The sequence below is a fragment of the Pseudopipra pipra genome, chromosome 8, assembly GCF_036250125.1.
Source record: "Pseudopipra pipra isolate bDixPip1 chromosome 8, bDixPip1.hap1, whole genome shotgun sequence".
NCBI classification, from domain to species: domain Eukaryota; kingdom Metazoa; phylum Chordata; class Aves; order Passeriformes; family Pipridae; genus Pseudopipra; species Pseudopipra pipra.
Genome location: NC_087556.1, coordinates 9,473,253 through 9,491,893, shown reverse-complemented (window position 1 = coordinate 9,491,893; position 18,641 = coordinate 9,473,253). Strand labels below are relative to the sequence as shown.

The 18,641-nt window shown below is 45.3% G+C and overlaps 1 protein-coding gene across 1 annotated transcript; it reads right to left on the bottom strand.

Moving 5' to 3' along the window:
• Positions 1-1,337: 1,337 nt before the first annotated feature.
• Positions 1,338-17,651, bottom strand: SNCG (synuclein gamma). Its single transcript, XM_064662467.1, has 5 exons — positions 17,328-17,651; positions 12,232-12,273; positions 11,263-11,390; positions 2,841-2,924; positions 1,338-1,725 (listed from the first exon to the last, which is right to left on the bottom strand). The coding sequence occupies exons 1-5, from the start codon at positions 17,446-17,448 to the stop codon at positions 1,696-1,698; spliced, it is 405 nt and encodes a 134-aa protein (XP_064518537.1). The 5' UTR covers positions 17,449-17,651; the 3' UTR covers positions 1,338-1,695.
• Between the last annotated feature and the right edge of the window lie 990 nt (positions 17,652-18,641).

Here is an 18,641-nt window from a genome sequence, read left to right as displayed (position 1 = left end):
AGCTTACTCCTCCTTTGAGCTACAGCCCAGCCCAACTGCTACCCACTCCTGCTCCCCACACATGCTGTAGCTGGTGAAGGCACTCACCTCCTTTTTCCCCCTGGTTGGCAAAACACTTTTATTTTTGTACCTCCATAAAGCGAAGCTTTGGAGCAAAGGGCTTTTCCTTTTTCTGTCTCTCTCTAGCGAGCACTAACAACAGACTCCAGCCTCCTGCTGCTGGGCATGAGTATCTCTTTAAGCCCTCTTACCTTGGCCTCAGTTTTGGTTATTCTGTTTAATTGGCAGATGTTCTGCAGGACATCAGAAAAGAGCATACACATATCAGATGTAGTTTCTTTTGAGGGGTCTTGTTACCTCTGCTAGGGCTCTTCTGTTCCCTTTCAGTGTTGAGATCAAACACCTCCTTGGATGGAAATCCCGTGTTCTCTGCAATGCAATGCCTTACATGTATTAATGCATGAGAGAGGCTGCTAGCACACTTGCCAGATCCTTCCATACTACAGCAAGTCTCTCCTGTAATATCTTCCACAGTCATCATCATTATGCAGCTTAATGAGGAGTAATGATCTGATTTTGAAGCAGTTTAAATCTCAACAGTTTACACTGTCTTCTCCTGGATTCCTGGGTGTTCTATCTGTAGGTAAATAAAAGAACCCACTTTTAGACCCATACCTACTGATGTGCTTTAAAACTCATCCTCATGATTTACAGCAATGAGCTTTGTAGCAACATTTTCCTGTTCTCTACGTCTTTAACGTGGGAAGTCTCTGCTGCTCTCACTCCGTAGCTTAACCTGCAGATTGCTGTAACAGATACCAGCCCTGTGTTTGTGGTGCACCAGTAAATTCTCCTTTGGCAGCTGCTCTCACACTGATGCATTGCACAGCCTCCCTGCCCCTGCCAGCAGTAATGCAGCTCTGATCTCACAGGTCAGCTGGTACCCATCACATTTTGTAATTACCTTCTAGCAGCTTGTTGCACCCAGATGTCAGCATAGAGTTTTCAAGCTCTGTAGTAAGCAGAATAAATTGAGCTCAACATCGCTTTCACATTCCTTTAAAAAGCCTCCTCTTGTCCAGTATTCCCCCCCACACACCTTAAACATGGCAAGTATTTAAATAGTGAAATATCTGCTTCTCAGCCCTGAAAGACTGGAAGTTGGCCTGCCTACAGTACTGACTTCAGCAATACAGTTTTTCACAATTCTCCATCTTTTTAAGGCCCTTATAGTTTTGAGATCCTTGTATCTTGATACTGCACTTTCACAGGAAGAGTGCATCAGTTTGGAAGCATCCACATCTAAAACGTGCAAATAAAACTGACAAAACAAAAAATGTGTTCAAACACTTTTTTATTAGTTAAAAAAAAATATTTCCACAATACCTAGAGATCCCAAGTGCCAGTGCAGGTGGACGTGACACACAGACGAGTGAGTCCAACCAAAAGATGCAAAGCAAGTGGGTCGGGAAGCCAGGAGGGAGGTGGGGAAGGACAGACCCCCTGGTACACACCTGCACTTTACTTACAATCAGAGGAGTCTGGCTTACATATATTGTACAACTCTTTTTGAGGCAAGTGAAAGACTACAGAGCTGAATGTAGTTAGTCTATGGACAGTGGGATTTTCCTGTTGTAGTGTCAGCTAATATTTCCATGTATGCTCTTGGAATGGTCTCTTTTGACCTAGGACTCCCTAACTTGATGGATCGCCTTCAGTTTCACCCTGTGAGAGGAGAGAGATAGGAAAACAGTTAAATATTTCCAGTGGAAAATATATATAAATAAAATTAAGAGAAAAATCAATGCTAACAGTCACCACAAAAAAATATCATAAACAGCTACAAAAAAATGAGGACCATAAGTGGCAGAGAAAATAAATGAAATATCCATTCCTTCTGGAAACCAGACACACTCCCACTGACCTCCAGGGAAAATGAGGGTGTGAGTTCACAGGTGGTGGAAGTCGAGCTAATGTGGGGCCGGGCTGCCACCAGCAGGAGTGTCCTGCTTTCTGCTGCTGGGTCTGCTCCTGCAGCCTGACATGAGCACTGGGGCAGCCATGGAGTCAGTCACATTAGTGGGGCTCATTTCGGGGACTGGCAGCAGGGGTGATGGCTGGCAGAGAGTGGTAGGTGCAAGCTGAGATCACAAAAACAGTCTGAGCTTTGGAAAAGCTGAAAAATGTGGGGTTTGGGTACATGCAGTACCTGTGGAGTGGGCAGACAAAGGCCTTAGGACTGAAACCATAAAGGAAATACCGTGTGAGAAGCATTTGCCCCCTTAAAGCATCCTTGTTGGACAATAAGTTATTCTTGTTCAAGAGCTGAAAGTGGCCCAAAGACTGACATCTGACCCAGGGCTTCAAAAGGACATTGCAGGTAGAACAGATCAAAAATTAAAAGAGCTAATTTAAATGTAGAAAAATCTATAGAAAAATCTAACTTTTTATCTAAAGCTCTTCTAAAGCATGGCTGCAACCAGGAAAAAGCTGTTTCATGTGGTGACAAAACCAAAAGAAAGCATTAACTATTATATGTGCACCCACAAAATCAGCCCACACCAGACAGCAGTTTACTCTGTCCAGTCTGTCTCTAATAGAAAATTGTTGGTCCCCCCCCAAAAAGGAAGTGGCAAAAGTGAGAACTGATGAGCTCAGGTTTTTGTCAAATAACTCAGGAAAGTGGGAATACTGATGGGAACCTCACACGGCAGATCTACAACCACAGGGTGCAAAGGGGAATTCTCCCGGGGAGGGGGGGAAGCAGTAACCCAGCAAGAGCCCGTGTGTGGCCCCCAGAGCCCGGGGCCGGGGCAGGCAGGGCCCTGGCACCCCCTTACCTCTGCCCCGCCTGTGCCTGGCGCCGGGGCCCCCTCTCCGGCCACCCGGGGCTGCTCCGGCGGCTGCGGCGCTGCCAGGTCCTCCTGCCAAGTCACAAGCAAAATGTTTGTCCTTGCGGCCACATGCAGAGTCATCGCCCTAATCTTAGACAGACCATTCGAGCAGACTGTGCGACAGTGATTGGGCATTACGCACCCAAATAAAACACCAGCTTTAATACTGCTTGAAATCCACTTTTGTTGTGCAGCTCGTTGGAGCAGATATCTGTGAAAAAGCAATTCATTTTCCTACCACCTGGTTTAGGGTCTTTTTCATACAGAAAATCAGTTCTTTTTCTGTTACTGAGACCAGAGTTTTGACTCTTTCAGTGTGAAGAAATTTGGGAGGAACAAATAAATTTACCTACAATAAGACTACACCAAGCCTTTCCCCACATTATCTTACTTACCCTAAGCACTTATTGCATAGACTAAAACTAATTTACGATACAGCAGTACTGTGGTGGAGTTAATGTCATGCTTCAGATAAAGTGTCATTATCAAAGGTTTTGTGTTTGAGTCCAAGTATCTACATAAGCATTTTTGGCTCTTTTAGTTACTTGCCTGCATCTTTCAGCTTCCTTTCTAGCCCAAAAGCAAGAGAAAAGGTTGTATTACCAAGCAGTTACTTTAAGCACAATTTAGCCAGAGAAGACAAACCCCTGACTGTACTGGACAGAAAGAACAAATGCCCCTGTGTGGAATCAGTCAGTGAGAGCAGGAGGAAGCAGAAATAGCAGGACTTCTATAGCTCAGCCCTAAATAACCAGGCAACTCAAAATTACTAAGCTTCTCTGTCCCCTTTGAGCACACATGCCCAGCAGTTTCTCTGAATTACTCTTTTCCCAGGTGAAGTCAGAGCTAACACAGAGGGAACCAGAGACACACATATTATGTAAAGGGAAAGTCAATTTTGCATGGAGGACAGTTATCATTTGAATTTTAACATTTTGAAACACAGGGTCACCACTTTCCCTGGTGCTGCTGTTGATGCAGTACAGATCAAATGTCCCTGCCAAGCTCCTGTAAACAGAACTTCATGCTCCCTTGTGTTTGGGGAACTCCACTCTTAATTTTGACACGTGTCTTTATTTTCCAGTTCAGTCATAAGTGTTCTTATCAGTAGGAGAGCACTCCTGCTGCTTTTGGGACTGAATCATGGAAGAAGAGGGGATACAAAATAAAAAGGGAAAAATACACAGAGTTATATAGATATAAGGTGGAGCCCATGAAAATTTAAGTTGGAAATTGGACTTAGGTCCTTTTGTGGCAGGAAGGGGAGCCAGGAGATGGAAGCACTGCAACCTGCTTGTCCTACCTATAGGCTTTCTGCTCTCCGTATAAGCTACCAAGGGATCAATCCACCAAAACCAGAAAACAGCCAAAATATGAGCTGCAGCTGATGTCTGTCACAGCTGCAGGCATTCCCTTCCTGTCCCTGCTGAGGCTAGAGTTGATTAGTGTGTTTATGGAGAGCACCAAGCACTGGGGTGTCTCCAGATGAGAAGCACAGTGTGACCACCTTTTCCCAAGGAACACGCCCTTAATTTGCACTGCACTGTTGGCCTGAGCTGTTTTAAGTAAGCCCAGGTAACTTAATGACATCAAATTGTGCACATCATGGAAGACAGTTTCTCCCAGCACAGCAGGGATCGAGGCTGTTGTGGAGAGGCCACTGCTCTGATGGAGCCACTCAGCCACAGCCTTTCAGAAATGCAACTCCCCTGCAGTCAGCAAACAGCTCACTGCTCTGAATTTATGGAGGCTCATCCAGCCTCAGGATCCAGCCTCAGGATCCAGCCTGTGGCTTGAAAAGACTTCAGATGCATTTAAAAAGGACTACGCCTTATAACTCAACAGCACAAGTTAGGCCAAAGCGGGTAAAAATAGCCTCAAATTGTATTTTCAAGCTTTACAAGCAGGTTTTTTGGCTGTTAGGTGGAAAGAAATCTGCAATGCAAGCTGCTCACAGTAGCTGCAACAGCAAGTGTCTCATAGGTGTTTTGCAGGTGGAGTTACCAGCTGCTGTGTGAAATCGTGAAGGTCAATCAAAGGCGACTGCCGAAGGTGCTGAGCTACACTGGGAACCTGCAGGACAGCTCACAGGAACACGAGGAGAGGTGAGGTGCACTCTGTCTTTCTGCAGGGTACAACCACCTCCTGTTCTTGTGGGCAGGATGTTCAGCTGTGGTAGATGTGGAAAGAGTCATGGAAAAGGGATACCTTCCTCAGGACCACCCTCAGGACACTGCATCCAAGAGCAACGGATGGGCTGAAGAATCCCTGTTCAGCTATTGTGCTGCCTGTTATATCCCTTAAATCGTGCTCTCCTTGCCAAGACTCTGCTCCAGAAGGATAAAAATCAACCATCTATTTTTAGAAAGGGAAGCAACCATGTTTCTGGATAGTATTTCTAAACTTTGGTGGAGGAACCAGCACAATTGCAGGATGAAGAGGTGTCAGGCTGTGTTAGGGATGTCGCCTCACAGCCTTTTTCTCATGCACTTCCCACCCTGCCCAGAATAGTGATCCTGAGATGAGGAAGGGCTGCATTCTTCAGCTGGGTGTTAGCTGGCTGAGGATTGCAGTAACTGCTCAGGAAAACAGAGCAGGACCACGTGATGGAAGGGTCTTCACTTTGGATGAAGAGCCAGAGATACGAGCTCCAGCTATAGCACTGACCCACAGCACAACGCTGGGCAAGAAAGCAAAGGTGAAAATCCACCTTCTCTGGGGGACAGCAAGAGTTTTGCCATTCCTTTCACTTCATCTGCTCATTAAAAGGGACAAGATTTTCTAAGGGAGAGGGATGTTGAAACTATGAAGCAATTAGTAATGGTCCTCCTGCTCTTAAAGGGAAACCAGATTTTGTCCCCTCAGAAGTCATGCATTGCCTTAGAATAAGTATTTTAAATGAAAAAAAAAATCAGTTTGCTATGGGCTATTTTCTTCTATTTTTGGGGGAGAAGCTGAATCCTTTTTGCTAATGAAGAGAGAAGAATTAAGGACTTTAAGTGAAACACAAGACCTTAGAATTTCTTAAGGGAATACCATACAAGTTTTTAAATATTTTATGAATAAAAAATACATTCCCATATAAAATATATACACTATAGAAGATTTATATATATAAAAAACAATATTTAACTAAGGTTATGAAACATAGGTACACATTCAGCTATCACAAATGAAGAACTTGACAAATTAGGATCTGCCATTTATAAAGATATTCCTGTGTAATGTTGAGATCTTAAATAGACCATACTATAGGCTCCCGGGTTCAGAAATTTTAATATTTTTTTAAACTGATTTGAAACCCCAGAAATATTGAAAAATAATTAATTATAATTTCATTTCTCAGATTTCTTTTTTCCCCTCAGGTTCTATGAAATTCCCTTTTCCAGCTTACCAACTGAGTTGTATGTTCTGAGTCCATATACAAAATGGAATTTATATTTTTATCTATATTATGTTATAAGCCCGTAGGGCTTTTTTGCTTTTCCCAAAAATTCAGACAAAAATAACCTTATTAACAGAGAAAGCAATCCAATATTGGATGCTGGTATACGACTCACTAGAATCTCAAAAAATTCAGTGGCGAGCAAGAGTTCATTATTATTATTATTATTATTATTATTATTATTATTAGGCTGTAAAGCCAGAGAGGTTCGCTGGCAGCCTCATCTGCTACAAATTTAACAGCCCTCAATGGGACATCAATTGCATAAGGCAGAGAGGTTCAGCCTCCTGTAGTGCTCTTGACCTTGGGCGTTGGAGCAAACACAACAGCACTTGGCAGTATCCCCACTCCACTCCCTCGTAAATCCTCAGGCAACCTGACAGGTCCTATGGACAGGCTGTGCTGTATAGGTTTCAGGCTGAACGTGCTTGGAGTGATGCTGACAGCTCTAAGAGGTCAACTCGTGCCTAAAGTGAGTGGACCTACCAAGAGGACAGACAGATGGGCACACAGGAGCCCTGTCTTACCCTGCAAATCCAGGTGGACTCTTGGGGTGGCTTTGTTTTCATCCAGCTCACAGCCAGACTCTCACACTTTCCTGAGACTGCTTATAGGAATAATACATATTTAACAATGTATCCTGCAGGATTGTTGCGGCACAGCTTTGAGCCATGAAGCAAACACATGGTCTTGCAGACTTTAAGGCTTCACCAGTGCCACTAACTCAGCTATTTTTCATGAGAAAACGTATGCCTGGATGCACTAATGAGACTGAGAAGGAAGCATAAAAAAAGGTGCCTGTAGGCAGAATACCCTGTTCCACACTGCTTTTGTAGTCTCTCCTGCTCCATCAGATGTGGACGGATACTACTGGGATGCATCACTGCATCAACCAAGTACAGAGAAGCTTGAATGCCAAGAGGAAGAGTTGCAACTATTTATTCTACTTAATTGCAAGGCAGTTTAGCTGCTGATTTCCCTGCTCCTCTTGCTCAGCAGCTCTGCCCTCCTTGGCCTCCCAAATGCCCTTGGTTGCTCTCTCCTAGTGGCGCTTGCCCTGCCCAGACTAACACGGAGGTCACCCAGTTTCTGCTTCCAATTCCTTCGGTGCGACCGCCTTGGCCTCGGTGGTGTTGCAGGGTATGAGTGAACAGAATCAAGACCACAAACATTCACCTCCAGAGTGTGCAGCTGTTATGAAAGCGATGAGCCCTGGCCTGGGTGCGGCTCATGCACACGAGATCAGGCACACAGGGAAACGCTGCGATCCAGCGAACGCACCCAGCGGATGCACATAACTGACAACTGCTCCAATAATTAATGGAGCGAAACAAAAAAAGGATCAAACCCAATTCAAAGTGACAGAGTCATGAACTGACAGCTAAATCATGAAAACTGACAGGACAAATAGATCTAAGGGGAAGATCTAGGCGGAGGGTGCAGGGCAGCATCATACCGGGGAAGTTGTTCCACTCCCTGAAGGACATTTTGTGAGTGTATGTACGTGCCCTCGTTCCCAGCCACGTGGTGTCTGCATTGCAGCAAGCTCTGTGCTGCGTCATGCAGACGAAGAATTAATCCTCTCCTAAGACAGGGATATGTAGTGGGTGGTTATCTCACTGGAATCTCTTGATGTCCACCCCAGGGATGGGGGTGGGTGCAGAGCCACAGACAGAACACATCACTGATGGGTTTCATTCCTTTGTGGATCAGAAAAATTGTGGCGAGTTTATAATCTCTTAACTCACATATTTTTTAGTTAATACCTAAAAACTCCCCCAAATCAGTCGATACTTTCCTGTACTCAGTGAGCAGTGACCAGGCCACTGCCAAAGCCCTATCAGGCGATGCCAACACTACGTAAGGTTGTTCTCATCTGGTACTTGGCACCCCCTCACAGGCATAGAGTTACTCCAGCCTCATTTCCTTCTGAATGGCTCTGAGTGCTCCCACCAAGGACAGCAAGGAGCAGCAGGTTGCCAACTGCCCCATGGGTGTGCACATTTCAGTGCCTGCCATGATCCAATAGCAGGCTGAATCCTTTCCCATGACCCAAGTGACCATGTGATACACCCACAGAACTGAACCCACCCATGGCTGCTGTCATGAGCAAAACTTAACTCAGAATCCTCAGAGTTCCCCTCTCCTGCCACCCATACCAGCTGTCAAATGCACAGATTAAATGTCAACAAGCTCTCCATAATTGATATTAATAGTGGGAAAGCTCAGCTGGAGACATGCCTCCTAGCCCACTTGCCTCCCCCAGACCCAAGTCACTCTCCTGCACTGCTCAGTGCCAGGCATTCACACAGATCCCTGGTGCTTTGACAACCCCTCTATAAAGTCAGCAGGGAACAGCACTGGAGACAGCTGAAAACCAAAATAAGGCATTAGCAACTGCTCTGTGCAATTAAAAAGGAGGAGGACAGGATGGAACACAAAGAAGTCTCAGCACTGGATATAACACCTCCCTCAAACTTCAGGGGCTGAAAGGCTTGTGTATGACTCCAGGATTGCAAGATGATAACAGTAGGTATTCACTGCTTAAATATCTAAAAGCTTTAACTTATCACTCTTAGTGTATCTTCAATGGGTCTCCCACAGGCATTATAGTGCCTGTTGCTGCTCTTGGCAGGCTCTGGATGTATTTCCATTAGCAAACTGTGCAGCACAATAGGAGCAGATCTGGAGAAAAAGCAGCCGGTGCCCAAGAGCCCAGCACAACCCCTTATATTCCTTTCAGGGCCCTCCCTCAGGAGCAGCTTTGGCTCCAAGGCAATTAACCATTAGCAGCTGGGAGGTGCTAGGTCTGCTCACGGAGTTCAATCTTCTGTGTCTAGCTCTATGATAAAGTATGGTGAGCGAGCATGAATAAAAGATTTGCACTACTGAGCTAAACCAGTAGAATAGATGACCCCTTTTTCACAGAAGCAAACATTTTTTCCTGAATTCCTTTCTCCTGTGACTTTGTCTTGTTTTTCTCCTCCTGTTTTCATTCTGCTGCCCACCTCTGCTGTTTGGCATGACACCAGGATGCTGTGTCCAAAGCAGTCTCCTGGTTCCATTTAGTCTGCCCTTTGGCATGTGACACATCCTAACTTTTTATTTCTTGAATGATCTCCATTTTAACTCTAAGCAGTCAGATCAGCACTCCAATCAATGGAAGATGCCAAAATGACAGTTCAGATGCTTAATACTTTAACCCTCCAAACCCTCACAGCTCTGTATATTGCTTGCAGTCTGCATAAGCCAGAACCTCTACTAGGGTGAAGGAATCACTGATTTTCTGAGGGACTACGTTCACAAATATGGAAACAGATAACATTGACTGATTTGAACTCTGAAATCAGCTGTAAACTGTAGTTGTCAGTCTTTGAGGTGGGGCTCTCACTTCGGAGGAAAGGGGAACAAGATTGCTGCTACTCAGTCCTTGCTAGAGGGAAGACAGTCCAGTACCTGCAGGATGGATTCCTACAGTCAGCAAATTCCTCACTCTCCTGGGTCAATCACCCTGCACCAGGTCAGCTGAAAGGTTGAAGGGGGTGTTCTGGCCCCATGGAATTAGGAATCACTGTTTGCTCCTACAGTCCAAATGCTGTGGGAATAGAGATTAATCTTATCCCAAGGGCTTAGCAGAACTCCTGTATCTGCCCTTTTCACATGCTTGCAGGAGGACATTTTGCGTCACTCGTAGCCGCTGTTCCCCTCTTTTGTTAGGCTATTCTCCCAGGATTTATATGCTGTGTAGAAGTTTTGTTTCACATCACAATGTGTTTACGTGCAGGTCAGGAAATTAATCAGCCGACTATCTGAACAATTAAAACAATTTTGGCCAGCCTGGCTTTGCTTTGATTCAGGGTTTGGGTTTGTTGTGACTCATCTAGCTCATGTGGCTGTCAACAGCAGAGATCACAGCTCTCTGAAGAGGGGAAAGAGCTGGGCTTACCAAAGAGCTGCCAGGTATTAGCCTCGTGCTGTACAAATGGTTGCTGTTTGTTACCACCCGGGGAAAGCATCTTCTCTAATGGTCAACACTGCCTTCATCTAGGGAACTGTTCTGCTCCTTCACATGCCCCTTAATCCCCTCACTTGAAGCAGTCCAAGTGCCAAATTAAGCTGGAGGACAGAAGATGCCTTGTCTGAATCTGGCTTAATCCGTGCACAATTTGGATCACACGGCCTTTATCAATAAGTGCTTGGATGTTGCCCAAACCAGCAGGAAGCAGAGCAGCGGGGTCAGGCGCTCTGCCGGGACCGGGCTGTGCCTGAATTGCTGCTGCCCTCTGCTGCCTCCGGAGCTGCCGGGGCCGAGGCTGTGTATCCCACCAGCGTGGCACAGGTGTGAGGGCAAGTGCTGAGCTCCTGTGCCTTCCCACCCTGCACATCCCGGAGCTCTGACTCCATCCAGGTGCTCACTGCAGCCCAGCCGCATTTCTGCTCAAGTTCCTGGGGGAAAATGCTTTTCTACATTCATAAGAAAATGAAAGACTCTTGCCAGCAGTGCCCACTGATGGGACAAGAGGCAATGGGCACAAATTGATTAAAGTGTCCATCTGAACAGAGGAAAACACTCTGTTTTTTCTCTCTCTTCCTGTGAGGGTAGTCAAACACTGGCACTGGTTGTTCAGGGGTGTTGAGGAGTCTCCATCTGTGGAGATATTCAAAATTCAGCTGTACAGAGTCCTCTCTCATTGACCCTAAGGAGGCTGGACTAGATGATCTCAAGTAGTCCCTTCCAAACTAAATGATTCTGTGACTATATTACGCATTATAGGATAATATTAAGTGTTATACAAAAGCAGATATTGCTGCAAACCTTTCATTACATAAGTAAAACCATCACCTGTAAATGTTTGAAGGTATTTTAAGTGTAATCCAAAGGTGACTCTTCCATCCTGCACACCACTGAAGAAACAAACATACCTTTTTTACAACTCCTGTGGTGGTTGCGATGGTCTCTGCTCCTTCTACAGTTTTGTTTGCCACTGTGTTCACGCTGGCTACTACAGCCTCTCCCACCACATTGGCCTGCTCTTTGGTCTTCTCAGCAACTGGGGTTTTAACAAAAGCAGAAAGTCAGTGAGCTAGACACTGCCAAAAGGCTGCCAAATTCCCCGGGACAGTAACATGAATGCACTGAGGTAAAAGAAGAAATTGGCCCTTGTACAGTCCTTGTTTGGATTTTTTTAGATGAGATCACGTCTGAATTTACATTATGTACGTGAGGGTTTTTGTCTGACTCAAAATGCTGTTCAGAGGGCAGCACTGCAGCCTGTCAGTCATTGTGGGAAACTGCAGAATGAAAAATTCACTGTCAAATGCTAAGAGACAATAGTGCAAATAAGGTATTTTGCATTGCAGACTCTGCATGACCTCTTCCTGGGTACCTTCTGTTTGATTTAATACTCCTGGGTAGAAAAAAGTAATCATTATGAAATTCTCCAGGGAAAGGATCCATTTATCTCCCTTCAAGGCAGTCCACATGGCTGCTCTGCCTTGGAGCTTGGGTCCTAGAAGGAACCCTCTGGGTCCTTGATTCTGTGACTGCCTGACAGGAGTCTCCCAAAGACCACAGTTTTGGCCCGACAGGAACTGATGGAAGCAAATCCTCTCTTCATGCTGGGCAGCACACTTGACATTGTGAAATGCCTAAATTGCTGTGACTCATCCCAGTCTGCCAAGTAACCTTCATTAGATTTTTTGACCCGCTCTACCGATCAAATATTTTCTCCCATCTGTGTCCACTGCAAATGCCAGACCCTGAACCATTGCTCCTGGCAAGCATCCTCCATTCATCACCTGGAAGGTCACACATGTCAGCGGTGTCCCCCACAGACCTCCCATTTGGCAAACCATCACAGATTCCCACATCCCTCAGGGCTGTGCTCTTACCTGAGGTCACACTTTGCACCACGCCTTCCTTGGTTTTGGTGCCTGTGAAAGGAAACACAGTCCATCAGTGCTACCTGGCTAAGAAACCTGTGGTTTCTGGACACGTACAGCTTTTTGTTCTTACAAAGTGCAGTAGGGAGCTAGAGTGCTGCTGGTACCTCCTGCTCAGACACAAGCCACTTGTAGAGCCAGAAAAGGGGACCAGCTTCCCTCCCCAATAAAGTCAATAAGTACCTTTGTGCTGAGAGTTGGAGAACTTCAACAACAAATTCTCTGGAGATGCCTAGACCTGAAAAATTTTGACTATATCATGCCGAACTATGAAAAATTGTCCCTGGAATATTTCCAAAATTAAAAGAACAGTTAAATAATGGTAAGTCAATGTTAAGCTAATTGTAAAAATGACTGTATATTAAATCACCTGGTAAAATCTCACCTACTTCAGTCTTGCAAGACAAGGAGTCACATCTGTGACTCTCTCCTGCCTTTCAGCAGAATCCTTGGCTGCAGCAGTCATTTAAAATCTCATTCTATATCACAAGTAAAGACTTGAGAATCTTAAAGCTGAATTTACAGAACAACCACCCACCTACTACATACCTACTAACTAAATTCCCATTTTGGTGCCTCAACCTAGGCTGTAAGTGCCTGCTCACAGTGATACACAGAATGCAGATGGTTTTATCTCAAATTATGAAAGTACACCATATGTATACTTACATTGTAATTTATCTCGCTGTTCTCAAGGCAGAAAAGCTACCGGGATGTGAAGGCATTCAGTTTGCAACACAAATAGCCCTAAGGAATAATTAATCTCTGTGATTTTCCTCCACGCTTCAAGTGACCAGCTATATATCCCTTCTACCTTTTTACTGCAGCAGATAAGCTAAATCATATGGTAGATGGGCAGCCCCCACAGTAACTACGTGCTTTACGCATTGAAAAAATAAAGGATCAAATTTATCGCTGTTACAATTTAAAAGAACAATGCCAAAACATTCCACTGGTCTCACTTTACTGTATTTTGTAAATTATCTGCACCTAAGCAGGCTCTCTTTAAATTTCCCATACTGATACAGCAAAAGGATTTGTATGGCCAACCATCAAAATGATAAAAATAGAGAACCAGGCAGATCTTTGACTCCATGGAAGAGCAACATCCACGGGTGTGGTGGGAGAAACCAGCTACAAACCACATCTCGTTCTCATTAGCAGCCTGAGAAGTGAAACAGGTGCAGTGCCCTGATAACAACAGATCCAGCCCAGCTCTGTTCTGCCTGACACATGGTACGTATTATTGGATGTTATTCTCAATTGTTGATTTATTTTGGTGGTTGTAATTGTCGCCCGGGGCAGAACAAAACTGTTCTACTACAATATGCCCTCAACATTTCACTCCACCCTCCTGAACTGTGTTAAAACTGAAGAGATGAAATCTTTCTACTTTATTATACTCGTTAGTGCTGTAAACTGCAGTTCCTAGTGGTGCACGTGATACACGTGCACTGCTGTGAGCTGGATTTAATAATGATGCCCGTGATACACAAATGTGAGCAGAAGCACAGCAGCGAGCAGAGCAAGTGCGAGTCTCAAGCCATGAACGTGAGCTCCTGAGTGGGCCAAACACACTGTTCAACTCAGACACCATCGTGCTCTGTTTTCCCTCCCAGTGCTTCTATGAAACACTGCCACAATGCTAATCTGACACACAAGATTGTCTCGTGTCAGACACAGATGTTCAAGCACAGCCCTTTTTTGTTGTTTTTTTGGTCAAAGAACAGTTGATAGGTAAGCAAAGTGGATGATTTGCTGTACTAGACTTCCATGTGTTTCAGTTGTGCAGCTAACACTCTTAGTGAGACTTCTGCCTTCTATATATTTTTTACCAGACTTTTAAGGTGACTATCGGGGCTCAATTCTTTCACAGGGGGAGGGGAGTGGTTGGGGGCTATATCTGCTGATCAAAAACAGTTCCAGAAAGGAGGGCTGCAGACAGAAGAAAAACATCCGAATCCATTTTGCCACAGAAGCAACGTCATTGGGAAGAGTCCCTGCTGCAGCCCGGGGAGAGCTCGCCTCACGTTCCCGGCCCGGCCACACCCGATGACTCAGGCTCACATCCATTATGCACCGCATGAAACCTGACCTTCCGGCGCACGCTCCTGCCAGCAACCCGCATCTGTTGAATCAGAAAGCAATCACCTGATGCTCAATCTCATTTCGCTCATTAGCCCTTGCCTGCGGCTTCTGTACACAGAATTAAAAGTTCATGCATCCTACCTCTTCTGAGTGCTGTGAGTCATCTGTAAGAGCTTTGGTACGGCAAGGGTGGGACTGAGGTGGTGGGAGAAGGTTTAGAGTAGAAAGGGATATTATGATGGGCGTTAAGTCCTGCAGGAGTCACTTGGTTTAAGTAGAGCTTGGTGCGTTGGGGCTTTCTGTGACACACACGGTCGAAAATCTTTCTGGAAAACTAGAAGTGCCTTCTTTGTTGAGGCTTACTGAATTATAGCATTAAACAGTACTAATATACTGAGTATATTAGTACTTATACTCAATACTCTGATGCAGCTTTGCATTAAATTCATTCATTAACTGCAGCATCGTTTATCCCCCTTTTTAAATCAAAAAAAAAGAGACAGCCCATTGAACCAGCTGCTGGATCCCCACTAACTGTGAGGGATCCCCTGCCACTTTGGTGTACCCAGAGGCTGTCACAAGTTGCAGAGCAGTCTGTGATTCTGCTAAATGCAAATGTGACCCACGCTACAGGATTTCTCCTCTTTTCATGCCCCCTCTTCTCTCCCCTGCTTGTTCAGGAAGCCACACGGAGGGGCAGGAGCACCCCACGCCCTGAGTGCCCCGGCGATGGCAGCACCTCGGGCCGGCCCGGCTGTAACCGCATTGCAGTGCCAGCACAGGAGGGAGGCATCTCCTCTCTGCCAGGCTCGTGGAAGCTGAACCTGCTTGGACCAGAGGGAGGGACAAGCTGGCCACAGTGCCCCAGTGATACTGTTTGCTCCAGGCAGGTACCTCTGAACGAGCACTGTTTTTCTTCCCCTGGGCAGCAGCAAGTGACTCACCAGATGTGGGGGTTGTGCCCAGACACCTGGAATCCTCCTTGGAGAGTCAACAATGAGTTAGCACAAACCTGAATAAAAGTCAGGGATCCACTTCATCCATCCTAGGCTATGGGGATTTTCCTCCCTTTCCTGATGTTCTGAAAAGACCCTCAAGGTTTGATGCAGTATTGTTTTCTCCTAGCATCCAAAAATTCAAGTTTTGACACCTATGCTCTAGATGAAGCTGCTGGGATAGGGCTCTGCAAAGGAAGGAGCAGGGAAAGAACAGTTCAGGTCTGTGATTTACCCTTCACATGGCACAGAGTGATAAAAGGCAGCATGAACAACATTCCAGTTTTAACAGATATACCATGCCTCCACCTTCCCTGGTTATTAAAAAAACTGATTTTCTGAGCTAATCAGCATCTGGCCTTGACTTTTCCTGCCTGTGAAAGGCTGAATTTTCCCCAAAGGGCTGAGCTTCCCCTAGTGTGCAACAGGAACTGAATCAGCCCAAGGCAAAGCCCTATGCAGTGCATGGCAGCGCAGGAACTGGCACTATACCAACAAACCAAACCAAACCAATAAAAGGAGAAAGCACTTAATTTTCACCTTGATCCTTATCTGATTCTCATTCAGAGATTAAGGTTTTAAGGCTTTTTAGTTTTACACTTAGAGAAAACTTTATTGGAAGGTTAGAATCTCATAAAGAGACTCTGTACCTGAAAAGCAGGTCACAGTATGGAGGTGTACAACGTGACTGAACAGAGATGTGAGGAATTATGTATAAAAACTCTGAATAACCCTGACATGACTCAAATCTGGAAGCAGGTGGAGCAGTAGTGATGCCACAATGTGACATCCATACGTGACATTTCACTGGCTGGTTTTTCGGTTACTGTAGTTAGTTTAATTGTTTATAGGGACGCTGCTTACCTTTTTTCTTGTGAGTCAGCTTCAAACTGAAATGTGAACTTTTACATCCATTCATTTCCAGCATGCCAATAGTTAAGTATTTAAAAATTCAGGATGAAGACATTACCACACCTGCTACATGCAAATTTTATATTCATTTATAATGTACAAATATATGTCTGTAGCTATTTGCAATAGAGCTGTTTTAAATGCAGTAGCTAAGTATAGCTGTGGATGTTGCAGTATGATAGCAGGAAGAATGTGCATGTAAACTTTCCAACTAAAATAAACCCTCTTTCCCACATCTAGCAAAAATGAAAAGCTGTGTGAAACACAGTAATCAGCAGCAAGGTAATCAGTCTTGGGAACCTAAGACTCTGTAGATTTTGTATTATCTGGAATATCTGACCATCCAGCCATATAATTGCATTTGCTAGATAGTGAAGATAGTGGGTTTCGAGGGTGACCTTGAAAGGAGAGGTTTCTGAAACAGCCCATTAACTGTGAGAGAGGTCTCCAGACAGGACATCAGGCGTGCTGTTTCCCAGATCCTATTCTTTGGGCAAAAGGAATTTGGGCGTCTCTTGCAAAGCAAGATTAATGTGTGCATGGGCAATGAAATAAGTTGGTGAACAAGAGAAGGATTTCAGGATAAAACAGTTTGTTTATGGGGAAACAGATGCATCCTGCAATCCTCTCTTACTAACACTGCTGGCTCCTCTCAGGGACCTCCTCAGCGTGTCTTGGTGTGGAGGTGAGGTGGAGACCAGCAGGGCTCAGATGCTTGGAGAGTGTCTGACTCACCCTGCAAACAATCAGTGACTGGTCTAACAGAAACCTTACACCGGAGCATCTGCTCCTCAACATTACATTCCTTCTACCTCCCCTATAGTAATGATTTTTTCTATGTCTAATTTACAGTTGGGGAAACTGAGGCATGGGGAGGCTGTGGCACCCCAGGTTTACAAAGCAACTCTGTGTAGAGCTGAGGATGTTATCCAGATCTCCTTGCTATTCATTCCCGAGCTCCAGACACAATATAATTTCCCCAGACTTTCTCAGAGACAATCTATACAGCTGTTCATGCTCAAATGTAGATTCAAACTAGTTCTCTCTTACCTACATACATTACCCCTTCTTTAGTCTTCTCCGCAGCCTCTGTCACTCCCTGCTTGGTCTTTTCTGCAGCAGCCACCACACCTTCTTTAGCGATGGAGAAACCTTTCTTAAAGACATCCATTCTTGTTGCTTGTTAAGGTATTATCTGGGATGATCTGAACGAGGGACAGCAGCAAAAAGCACCTCAAGGCTGGGACTGCGAACTGCAGCCTTACCCTCGGCAGATACTCTGTTTCTCTGCCAGGCTCTGCCTTTGCTCTCACTCCTCCGCTGGATGAAGGCAGTGTGGCAAACCTCACAGCCCTCGCTGGCTCTTATTGATGAAGTGTGCTGCAGTGTAGCCAATGCCTGTGTGCAGCTGATACTGAAATATTAATGATATGGATCTGCTTGGGAAGCTTTAAGAAGGGAGGGAGAGAGGAGGACAACGACAGCAGTAGGTAAGGGACTGACTGGAAAATTTCCAGACAGATAGAGCTTTTAAAATATGCTGCAATGCTCTCACTCAAGGATGCTCTCATGTGAAGAGGGAGACTGTTTATCTGGAGAGCTGAGTTCCTGAAAGGGCATCTTCCCGAGGCTGCAGCAGGAGCCAAACAACAGCTCTCATGGGTCCCTAGAGGGTGGAGGGCATATAAAGCTGCTACCACATGTGGCAAACAAACAGGGTCAAAGTTCCGTGGTCTGGCAGTTACCAGAACCCACCCTGCACAAAATGGTAACGACAACATTATTTCTAGTAAATACTGAGAGAAAAAGGAACCAGCTACAGCTTGGTGGCTCAGGTGAAGGGAGCTAGAGGTCCCACTTGCCATGTTTGTCAAGTCTGAAGGCATTCACTATAAACTGTGGGCTTTGCTCAGCTGTACATCCCATTACAACGGTTCATTTCTGAAAAATCAGATGCCTGTTGGGGGAAATCCTGTTTCCTATTTGTTTCTCTGAGTTGCTGCAGACAGAGCTCTGCTCTGCCGCCGCACAGCCAGACGACGTTTCACGCCGACGTCAGAGGCCTGTGCTGCAGAGCACAGCGGGGCAGGAACACACCCAGCACAGAACTCACTGGGCAAATCTTACAGCTTGCAGAGAGGATCCATCCAGCCTCCAGGCCTTGCTAGGAAAAGATACAAACCCACAATAACTAATCACAGCTGGATATCCTAATGTGTTTGCAGTTAAACTCGAGTTAAGTTGTTTTCTGAAGTAGATCCTGAGTAGCCCAAATCAGCTATTGTCCCACTAGCAAACCACAATTCAGTGCTAGCACCTGTGAAAGCAATTGCTGGTGCAGCAAGGTGATTTTTAATTAATTTA

What these genes read in the sequence shown, in the direction of transcription:
- SNCG (XM_064662467.1), bottom strand. Translation starts at nt 17,448, where the DNA reads ATGGATGTCTTTAAGAAAGGTTTCTCCATCGCTAAAGAAGGTGTGGTG. An exon ending in AGAAGGGGTAATGTATGTAG is followed by an intron (nt 12,274 to 17,327) that starts GTAAGAGAGAAC and finishes TTCCTTTCACAG; the next exon opens with GCACCAAAACCAAGGAAGGC. An exon ending in CAGGCACAGGCGGGGCAGAG is followed by an intron (nt 1,726 to 2,840) that starts GTAAGGGGGTGC and finishes CTCCTCTCACAG; the next exon opens with GGTGAAACTGAAGGCGATCC.